Source organism: Brachionichthys hirsutus, chromosome 13 (assembly GCF_040956055.1).
Source record: "Brachionichthys hirsutus isolate HB-005 chromosome 13, CSIRO-AGI_Bhir_v1, whole genome shotgun sequence".
Classification (NCBI taxonomy): domain Eukaryota; kingdom Metazoa; phylum Chordata; class Actinopteri; order Lophiiformes; family Brachionichthyidae; genus Brachionichthys; species Brachionichthys hirsutus.
In genome coordinates, this window is record NC_090909.1 from 2536259 (window position 1) to 2548028 (window position 11770).

At 49.0% G+C, this 11770-nt stretch overlaps 1 protein-coding gene across 1 annotated transcript; it reads left to right on the forward strand.

The window, feature by feature from the left end:
* The first annotated feature begins 5026 nt into the window (after nt 1-5026).
* Nucleotides 5027-9424, forward strand: pag1 (phosphoprotein membrane anchor with glycosphingolipid microdomains 1). Its single transcript, XM_068747649.1, is given in 8 exon segments — nt 5027-5214; nt 5369-5429; nt 6964-7060; nt 7385-7554; nt 7637-7779; nt 7781-8066; nt 8796-8849; nt 9083-9424. Coding segments are annotated over 8 exon segments (1341 nt in total).
* Nucleotides 9425-11770: the final 2346 nt, after the last annotated feature.

Genomic DNA, 11770 nt, shown 5'->3' on the forward strand with positions numbered 1-11770 from the left:
CGTTTTAGCTTTAGCCTAAATGCTAATGTTGGTGCAGCTGCTTCATTTAGCCCCCCCCCCCCCTTTTTTTTGGTCTGTAGGATTTTGTTGATGAGGCCTTCGGGGGCGGGCGAAGGTTGAAACGTTTTCCCAGCATGCAGCTGCATCCCTGCGAGCCTCTCTCAGGGCCTTTTGAAGGACGGAAGAAGACAATCCCAGAAAACTGCCCCCCCCCCCCCCCCCGCTCCGTGGGGGCATCCCTTTCTGCCCTCGGGGCCTCTGATTGAGGCTCGGAAACGTGCGTTTGGGTCGCCTGTTTACATTCCACTGATTACCCACGGGACTCCGGCTCTTCCTCCTCTGTTCCTCGGCTTATTTTCCGGAGGAGGCGCATCTGTGTGAGGAGAATGTGTTTAGACTTCTCACTGGAGTGGAATTGGCAACTGTTCCCGGAGCAGAAGCTCCGTCCTGATTGGCTCTTTGAGCTCCAGTCGAAAGCAGGAATTCACCTCCGCTTCATTCTCAAATGAAATCGGCCCGAATTTTGTTGCGTATTTCTAGGAAACCTTTTGTTGGAGGACATGAGGGGATTACAGATTAGATCTGCAATCTCCTCCCTGGCTGTGGTCGCTGGTAATTCCCCCTTAAAGGGATGACTTCCTGCTCCGTGCCAGCCGACCACAGAGTGGCTTTTTTCTGACTCCCAGTAATCCTCGGAAGCAACAATCACACAAAGTCCAGTTAGAGTTATTGTTTTATTGTGTTCTTTTTGTCCCCTGTGTGATGAACAATAACCAAAAGATGTGAGATAAATGAGATGGCATGGCAGCAGTCTGTTAGCTTAGCTTAGCATTCAAGAGCCTTTTTTTCACAGATTTTACACAACGAAGCTGAATTTAATGATGGGGCACCATTTGATAGGAATTCGACGCCCTGAACATACTCGTGTTTCCCACTTGGGCATTTCTTCCTCCACATTCGCATCCACTCCTGGGATTCGAACCCATTCTAACCCGAACCGAGTCCCCATGACTTACTCCTTTAAACACAAGAGAAAAACAACAATAATATGTTCATGTTCTTCTCAAAGTTCTGACTGGGTTGGATTCATCCTCCTCTTCCTCCTCTTCCTCCTCTTCCTCCTCAGACTTACAGCCAAGACACATGAATAATCTTCTGACTTGTGAAACGAGAAATGGAATTGGAAAACGCTGAAGGCAGCAGCGTATCTGCCTCGCGCAATCATCCCGAGCCGCTCGGGCGAACCACTTTAACCAGAAATGTCAAGATGGCTCAGTGAGGGTTGCTATGTCTGTTAGGCTCCACCCCCCCCCCCCCCCCCCCCGACACGTTCGGCTCACCCCATCTGCTGTTTGTGATTGCAGATATTCCCCTTCACTCCCTACAGTCTTCCATATTTTACCATATCTTTTAAAAGCTAGCAGACGTGTTGAATGTGCGCTAGTCTGGGACGGTAAGAGAGGAAGAGGGAGGTGTGTCTGTGTGTGTGCGTGTGCGTGTGTGTGTGTGTTCAATGATGAACGAAGCTCCATGGCGACGGCCAACCGGAGGGAAGAAGAACGACGTCCACGTCGATTACATTTTGTTTTTGGGCAGCATTTGATTGTCGCATTAACTTTGTGCAGGCAAAGATTTTGCTTGTCATAGTTCTGCGAGTTGCAGAAACTGATGGGCGAGGTTGTTAACACGTGCACGTTTCCTTTTCGTGCGCAGCGTGTAACGGAACGGAAATAGGAAGACCCATCGCGATGCGTGCGAGAGACGTGACGAAGCCTGGGAAATGTTTTCAGTTAAAGGAAGGAGGGAAGAAGAAAAGTGGAAATTGGAAAAAGCTTTTTCAGTGTTTGGTGGTGAGAGAGAGTGTGTGTGTGTGTGTGTGTGTGTGTTTGTGTGTGTGAGAGTGAAAGTGTGTGTTTCCCCTGTGGATTGTGTTGGACTCACTCACAGTCGCACATTTGGTGATTAAAAAATGCGGATCTACGGCTTGAGCGCTGGATAAAATGAAGGAAATATCCCAGAATGTGGAGGCTAACCGGCAGCCAGATGAGGAAGAGGACGAGAGGAAACCCCGCCTCAGTGGAGTTACAGCGTTGTCTTTGTCCCAGACTTCATCGGTGTCCAGAAAAAACAGCAGATGAAGACAGGAAATCATTTTTACCCACGGGGTCGTGAGACGTTAACTCAGGACGGATGTTACACACATTTACAAAAAAAAAAACGCAGCGCAGAAAGAGACACGAGACACGTGTTGCTGCTTCTGCTGAAAGACGGATCAGACAGCCGGGACATCGTCCTCTCATCACGGGTCCTTCACTGGCCTCGAGGAAGAGCAACGAAGGAGTTGTGCAGTTGAGCAGAACGCTTCGTCCTCCGGGGTCGTTTGTGTGTGGGGCCCTGGTGGCGGCGAGGAGGAGCGCGGTCCTGTCTGTGGATGAAGACCTGACACATCAGTAATACGAGAGAGGAAGAGGGACTGAGGGACCGAGGGAGGAAGTGGGGGGGCGGGGGGGAGCTGCTAAATTATGCAGTTTCATTTCCCCCATTTAGTACAGAAAGATCAATTCCTCATGCTAAAACCATTAACCCGAAAGCATGGGCAGCGTTGCCATGGCAACGCAATTGATGTCCCTCGACCAGAAGCACCTGTTTTTACGCTGGCAGGAGCTACACACACACACAAACACACACACACACCGCTGAGCAGATGAAATACACTGATGTTACACACACGACGACCTCCTGACCTCTAGATTCTCACATACAGGGTCCTTCTTTCCCCGCCCCGTGGCCTGCTGGGAGTCGTATTTCATCATCCCTCCCTGGGGATGGGTGTGTGTGTGTGCGTATTTTGTGTGTCTGATTTCCTTCCTCTGTTTACGCTCCCACTTTCAGACTCTTTCATTCCCATCCTTTCTTTTCTTTTGTGTTCTCTGATGACCCCGCCCCCTCTCAACCTCGGCAGCAGTACCTTCTCCTCCTTCTCCTCCTTCTCCCGTCCTCCATTACTTCCACCACCATCATCCAAACGGCCCTGGATAGGACGGGCGATGGTCAGTTCTACACGCACACACACACACACACACAGCACTTATGTTGATTTGCAGATCATTGATTAAGTCCCGCCGTGACCTCATTGGCCTGGTGATGTCATCGCGTCACCGAAGGTGGTCTTGCAGCCCCCCAGCTAACTGATAACGCTGTTAGCACAGCCGTTGCGTTCCTTTCTCCTTCCAGTAACGTTACTCCGAGCATCCTGCAGCGATCCACGCTGCGTGTGTGTGTGCGTGTGTGTGTGCGTGTGTGTACGCACAACTGTGCCAGGGTAGAATTTGGATTTCTTCCCTTAATCCAAAACACATTCCTTTCAAAATGGACGGCCTCGTTTTGGCCGGTCGTCGTAGCGACACCATTCCTTTTAGGACGTGGCGAGGATTCTGTCGGATCAATCGGTAATCTGCAGAGTTCAGCATCACCTCAAGGCGCTCGTCAGAGAGGGGCGAGAAGAACGGGTCGGGTTGTCCTACCAGGAGAGCTCTGTTGCTTAGTAACCAGAGGTTTCAGCCACATTAAGAAGAGATTGTGGCGTAAACTTCTCATGATGACTCATCTTTTTTGTTTTTTTACACCAATAGTTGGAGGATGTTGATTTAAACTCTCGGTGGACTTTATAATTGTTCCTGCTTTTACGCCGCCTTTTCTAAATATTAATTTTCTTGCGGAGGAAATCTTTTCCTGCTGCAGCTTCACGTCCGTCCGGACGACTCCGACGGTTTTCAGCAATCCACGAGCGCGTTACCCTACACAAAAAAACGATCCGCTGGGAAACATGCAGCGTCATATATTCATATTCACCGTTTGAACGCGATGTTGGATTTTACCGATCAAGTCATAATTAAACTCTAAAAACGCAATAACATGCCTGAACACGCACACACATTACCTGCGTCTTAATAGTCCTCCCAAGTTATTTTTTTTCCTTTCCTTTTTCCACCATAAATAGCACTGATGGGGGGGGGGGGAAGAGGATGCTGTTGCCACGGCGACAAAGTGCAGTGGCAGCAGAGGAGACATGTGAGCTGGTACCGAGGGGCACAACAGAGTAGATGCTGCACGCGCCTGCACGCGCACACGCACGCGCACACGCACGCGCACACGCACGCGCACACGCACACGCGGTGACACCTGGACTCCAGCCTCTCGGACCGGATCAATACAGGAATTGATGAAGCATCGGTTGCGTTGGTTGCTGGGCCTGTGAATATCGTGTGTTATATGATACGATGATGTCACCTGGCTGTTATCCTCTCAGTTACACACCGGTCAATAAATACGTGTGTGTGTGTGTGTGTGTATGAGAGAGAGAGAGAGAGAGAGAAAGATGCTGCAGGCATTCTGTTGTCCAACATGTATTTGATATGGGTATTAAAAAAAAGCACTCATTCCTAACCCCCCCCCCCAAGGTGTCAAGGTAAGGCTGCGTTCGCCTCTCACACCGACAGCAACGCTAGCACCGGCCGTGTTTCACATCCAGGAGAAACACAGAAACAGGAATTCCTCAACGTCCTTTGAAGAAGTTAAAACCTGCGTCTGCTTTGCCACAAAAAGAAAACGCCTCCCTGACTCTCATGAGACGGGAGTCCGGCTCCGGATGGAACAAGCAAGCAGAGACGAAGGTTTCACTTCCACATTTACTAGTTTAGCTTTGAGGTTTCGAAAGACTCCTTTAAGAAAACTCCTGAAAGCCGCCGCCGCCACACAGCGAGTCCAAAACGCAACTTAGGCAGTGGGACAGGGACGTGATGAGGTTTCTCAGTAGATCAGACAAGTGTGGGGGGGGGGGGGGGCTGCAGCAGCAAACTCCCAGCCTGCACTGCAGTCTGACTCTGATGTGTGCTGCCACCTGCTGGCTGCAGCGAGCAACTGAGCCGCTGGTTAATAATAGCAATGATAATAAAGATCCACGCTTTGGTCTTTACCCATTTGTGTGCCTCCAGCTGGTCCAATGTCCGCCGCTGTGTGATGCATCATGGCTCCGCTGCTGAGTGGAGTGTGGTGGGGGCCGGAGATGGGCGTCATCCAGTCGGGGGCCGCAGCTGCCACCGAGGTGGGCTCGCGGCTGGGAAGCGGGCAGCTGGTCCTGGTCGTCATCCTCAGCACCCTCACTGCCCTGCTGCTGGTCTCTGTGCTGCTGCTGCTGTGTGCCGGCTGCCAGGGGTGAGCCCCGCCCACACACACACACACACACACACACACACACACTTATAAGCACAGACCCACAAAGAGACAGCTTTTATTTTTCCCTTCACCACTTTTTACAGTCATACCTCTTCCTTTATTCGCTCATCTCTCCATTCCTACCTCCGTCCAGGCAGAAGAAGGCAGCCGATGGACATCCAGCGGGGGGCGACCACGAGAACCTCGTGATTGAAGTGAGTTAGAATTTAAGGGTTTCAAGCACACACAGAAGCAGTTAGAAAAACGCTGCCGGTTAGCGTAGCTTAGCATCAAGACTTGAGACCAACAGCGCCTCTTGCACCTGGTTTTGGTTTTTATGTGAATTGTTCCTTTAATACAGAAGTTGATCCATTTCTTATGTTTCACTTCTGAGTTTTATTCATTATGTATGTATTTGAGGCGGCGAGGACAAATCGGGTCTGGGTTCAATCTAGGAGAGTCAAGAAACTCAATTATTAAAATGAAATGCAAGAATATTCTCATCTATACTAAATAATATGATCCACAGCCCCACACACACACACACACACACGAGTCCAAGTGTGTGTGTGATTGACAAATGTAATCAGGCTGTGTAAACAATCGTAAGTGAGACCTTGGATAAAGCTGCAAAATTAGCTGCATGCTTGAATGACCACACACACACACACACACACACCTGTCGCTGTCAGAAACAAGCGCCACCTCCTCGGGTACGGCTGAAGGGAAAGCGGTTCCTCCTACCCAGAACATGCACCTGTCAACTTTTATTTATTGAGTGAAATCCAGGTCTGTGGGTCTGATCGCACACGACTATGTAAGTCTAAAGGAAACGCAGGGATCTGAAACTGTCTGACTCCCTTCAATCAGGATTTGAAGAATAATTCTAAATGATGCTGACACTTCCGTTTCTTGACTTGGAATAAAATAAATAAATATTTGGGTCATAAAATAGTTAAAAGATTACCTCATGGCCACCGGTAGTTGTTACAGGGATCGGCCACTAGGTGGAGCTGTGGAGCCTCAGATGCACAACGTTCTCCTCGCACAGGATGAAAACAACAAAACTAAACAAAGAGAATCTTGACTCTCGCCGCATAATTCAGCTTCATTGTTTTCCAACCTTTTAGCGAGTGATGGAGGGATGTCGTCACGGAAACGGGACCGTTTAGGTGTCTTATGATTCCCTGCAGGCCGCTTCAGAGAGGCAGAGGGTTAGAATTAGGGTTTCCTGATAGGATCCGTGATCCATCTGATACCACAAATGCACATCCATTCACAGCGGTCTGGTAGTCATGACTACCAAATGACTGTCCAAGTTTTGACACTAAACAGGGGTGTGAGGTCATCTCAGCCAGCCAATGGCGCTGCAACATAAGAGTAAACAGCTCGGTATCTTCACGAGGAATAAATCCGTCTCGAGATGTGTTTTGCTGCAGGATTTTAAAAAATTAAAATAAATGAAAATGACTATAGTTAATTAAGCATGCATAACATGTCGATAATGAGCTTAAAATAATCAGTGTTGAGAAGGGAAAGAAAAGCAGAGATAAAAATGAAATAAAAAACACATAGAGAAGTGTGGAAATTATAATCAGTGAAGCAAATCTGAGAGATAATGAAAAATAACTTTCCAGAGAGATTAAAAATCGCCTCTAGGTGGCTCCAATGTGATTAAAATAATAATAGCACTAATAATGATAATGATACGGAGACCGGAAGCATCTTCTCACCCTCCTTGTTTTGCAGGGGTCAGAGAAGGACAGCGTCAGCCAATCAGCAGAGAGCCCAGCGACTGACGTGGCGGCCAGCACTTCCCACAATGGTCCTCTAACCAGCGGTACAAGTAAGCCCGTTAGCCGCGTAGCTTTGGCTCAAATCTCTTAAATCAGCGACAGAAACATATTAGCTTTTTATTACGCGAGGTCGTCTTCGGTTCATTTCAAACCTCAGACGATGCGTTTTTATTGCCCTATCGGTATAATGTGCTAGCGGTAAACGCCAATATAACAGTAAATAACAATAACGATCATGCAGGGACGAATCGGGGGGGGATGAGTCACAGCAAAAACCACATTGAAGAAAACGTTTATCATTCTCTCATAAAAGCCGAGAAGGTGGTGAAACGAGAAGCTCTGAACTCATCCTTCCCCCCCCCCCCACCCCCCAGTCCTCACGGACACCCAGGACGCCAGTCCCCAGCCGTCAGAGGATATGCTCTCCAGCCAATCAGAGCTCAGGTCCTCCAAGTGTCCTCAGGACCGCGAGCTCCCCAGCATTCCGCCCAACAGCGCCCTCGTTGGGGACGGACCGCCCGCTTCAGGGGACAGCACCTACGAGGTCAGCCACATCGGCTTTTCACTTGCTCTGACTGTATTGATCGTTTGATCGGCGCGTGTGATGGATGCTTATTGGATGGCAGGTGGTGAAGGAGATCGCGGCGCCGTCACGCGACGTCAGCGCCGAAGACTCTCTGTACGAGACGGTCAAGGAGCTCAAAGAGCGCCCGACCCAGCTGGGCCTCCCCAACGGTACCCCCCACCCGAGCCCCCAGGAGCCTCCCCGTCGTCCCCGCCCTCGTCAACGGGCGCCTCAGCCCCCGCACACCCGAGAGGAAGCCTCTCTCCTCGCAGGTGGAATACGCCTCCGTCGACCTGAGGAAGAAGAGCCGCCACAGCGGCGAGATGCAGGCCCGACGGCGCTCCGACCACGCCCCCGACCCCCCCCGCGGGCCTCGGGAGGAACCGGAGGAGGAGCTGCCGCCGCCGGTGCCGGAGAAGCTCCTGGATGAAAATGACAACCGGCCGGTGGTGATGAATGGGCTGGCGGGGGCCGGGCACCACAATGGAAAGGTGAGGATGGAGGATGGGGGGTTTGTCTCACAGGCGTAGGTTACAGTCTGTTACATAACGCCGGTTCGGATCTCAGCCTTTAAAGGAGCAAAGCCAAAAGGCATGCTGGGAAACTAATAATGAGACTTTGAGTTTCTGCCAAAGAACAACTGGAGAACAAATATGTTACATTAAGCCCCTCCCCTCCCCTCCTCTGTGGTTGGGCTTCGTGCACCCACACATTTACCTTGTTGCCCCTCCCCCTGCATTAGACATGCGTACTTCCTACATCCTGCTTTACATCGACCCCCCCCCCCCCCCCCCCCCGGGGGGCTGATTTCAGGTTAACCCCGAATGTTCCCGGCTCCCCACGGAGTGTGTGTGTGTGTGTGTGTGTCTGATGAAAGTGAGCGCCAGCTGGCCACCATCGCTATGACAGTTAGTCTAGCTCCATGATGGATGATACGGGCAATAGAAACTCACTTGCACACGCACACGCACACGCACACACACACACACACGCATCTGTACAAATGTTGCTGGTACCTTCGTGCAAAAGCCAAAACCCCTCAGGGAGCAGCGGCGTAGGTGACAGGAGATTCTTAAAAATACAAAGCCTCAAAAGCTCCTAACAGCAGCTTCCAGGAACAGAGGCGTGTCCTCTCCGCAGCTCTCAGGCGCATTCAGGCACTCGTTTATTTTCTTTTCCTGCCATGTGTAAATCCGGCTTTTTGTTCTTTTCTCCTCCAGTTGCATTCACCTCTGTCTCCTGAGTTCCACAACCACGTTCCGTCAGACAATGAGGTAAGCGTGTGTTAAAGTCCCAAATGCCAATAGCTTCAGGCACTGAAAAAAAGAATATATATATATATATAAATAAAAAGTCATGCAACATCAGATGAGGGAAAACAAAAACCTTCTTTGGTGTCGTTTTCTTTTCACACTCCTGTTGCCTCGATAAATGAAGTTGTGTTGATGGCGGTTTCGCACCAGATGAACATTGTGTGTGTGTGTGTGTGTGTGTGCGTGTCTTCCAGTCAGCCGTGTACTCGACAGTCAACAAGACAAACCGGGACAGGGCTGGGAACGAGGGCGACAAAGAGCACGACTACAGCAGCATCGCCGAGATCAAGGGTCTGGTCATGGCCTCCTCCTCCTCCAGCGACCTCTACGCCTCCGTCAGGGACATCTACGCCCAGCCCGACGAGCGCCGCCCGGGGGCGGAACCCGCCTCGGACGGCGCGGATCCCGGCTACGAAACCATCTGCGTCCCAAAGACTAGCAGCTCGGGCGATGGGCCGGAGGGGGCGGATGCTGCAGAGCCCGACTACGAGAGCGTCGCGGAGTTGGGTCTGGGTCGGGAAACGTCCCGCCTCTGACTTTTTCGTCCTCCCGACATGGTACTAAAGGAGCACTGCTGCTGAGTCTGCTTCCCGTGCATGACTTGGGGGGGGGGGGGGGGGGGGTTACAGCTGATCGTACAGCTGATCGTATCTGAACTCATGGTACCGGCGGGCCCGGCGGTACCTCAGCCATCGTGTATTAATCGTGTGGAAGAAGGCACTTTTGGATCATCGTTGTCTTTTAGAGATCAATAAATAACTGACAGATAAATATCCAATCACAGCACAGATGTTTTAGAGTCAACTGAGGCAGTGCTTGCGATACAGATCAAACAACTCGGTGTCATATAACGATGACATCATGCACTTAACTGTACATATGAAGGTAATTTTATTTTGTAGGCCACTTCTGCAGCTGCTATTGACTTCCTGTCGCTCCGGGCGACTCGCTGTCACGTCGTATTGAGGAGTCAGGCGGTTTCTCTGCTTCCTTTTATCCAGTACCTCCGAATGTGCGTTCTCTGCTTAAACGCAGCATTTTTTAAAACATGTTACGTTTTCTTTGTGGAATTCATATTTATTTTACGATGCATTACGTTCAAAACGAAATGAAAGCGGAGCGCCAGCTCGTTGCCCGATAGTTTTAAAGGTACTCTGTCCCTTGACATCTTTTTTTCTTCATCATTTTACACAAACTGAAACTGTAGCTTCTCCGTTGTCATTTTGCATATCGGCCTCAAAACAAGCTCAAAGGATGTGAAATGTACAATCTTCTTCTTTTTTTTTTTTATGGCGGTACAGTTTTCAGTTGGCAGGCTCGTTTTAAAAGCACACGTTTTAATATCCTGGTACTGGATTTGTGTATTTCTTATTGAAACCATCATCGTGACCCGGTTCCACCTCCTCAGTTGGAGTATTGAATGTACTTTTTATTGAAGCACTCTGTGTACCTATAGGACGATATCCTACTATTTGTAGTTGCACTGACGACACGCCGATCAAGGCTTGTGTATATATATTATATATATATATGTTAGTCCGAGCACTATTTTAACCAACTGCTGGAGGATTTGTGTATGCTTTTACTTGTTTGTACAATGTCTAAAGTATTTAATTTTAAAATAAGGCCGTATAAAAACGAACACTGATTTCCCTTGTATTGTTATTCAAAGTTGTCAAATAGCTTTTTAAAGTTCCCAGTAACCAATCACGTGTGAGAAACACGGTACTCTGTTTTTGGTACATGTGTTTTAAGGAACAGGAAGTGAGGTACTTTCATTATTATTTTTTTTACAATATAAATAAATGTCTCAGTACTGTCGTTTAACGTTTGTGTTCAGATTAACCGGGCCGGTTGCCTCATCGGTTTCCACCCACGTCGGCGCCTTACGGCCTCGCCGCTACTCAGTTCTTATTTTATTAGACGTGCGGGGAACCCGTTGCTGCTTTCAGACAGACAGACATCGCTCTCCTGCGCCCGACTGGCATTAGATCCATAAATGATATCAGGATCTCTCAACTGCACGACAGAGAAATAGCTTTAAATGCGTTCCACTTCCCAGCATGTCAGTGAAAATGCATAAATGCAGTCCTTGAAAATGATCTTCATTCTTGCAGAGAAGTCGTTTGCGTTGTTATTCACCCCCCACCCCCCCACACACACACACAGAAAACATTGTTCCTCCCTTGATGTCTCATCATTCAGATATAATAGCGCTCACAGAATGCCACAAATGACCTGGAAGGAAATCTATCAAAGGCAAATCCAATCAGAATGACGCCGACACAGTTATAGATACTTAGCGACAATCATTTATTCTCTCTAGCTGTCCACCTGGGTCATATAAACACACAGGCCGGAGACACTTTCAGGGACAGAGGACGCAGGAGAGGAGCTGCCCGTGTCCTTCTGCCCCCGCCCCCTCTGGGATGAGACCATTTGTTCCCCCCTACGACCAGCAGACGACTCCGATGGTGACGCCTGCCCCTGATCATGGGGTTGAAGCCCAGTTGTGGCCACTTCGGTCACTGCTCTGTCCGACTTCCATTCTGTGAATGTAAATATTTGATGTTCTATTAAAACAAATATATATAATACATTGTGTCTTCTTTTCTCTTGGGTGCTGTTAGAGATCAGATTGCATTTTGATTTTCCAAAACTCATTAAGTGTGGCTTTAATTAGGATAATTTTTTTTTACTGTTTTAATGCAGAAATGCAGAAATGTTTTATGTTGAAATAAATATTTTCATAAATACTAGTACCTCTACACGTTTAGCTTTACAGTTTTTGCTCTAATTCTGGGTCTCGACTGTTTTCGATTCTTGCTTTAAGAGAGGCAGCGTACCAAACAGGCCGCACGCGTATTTCACCTTTTTTCAAA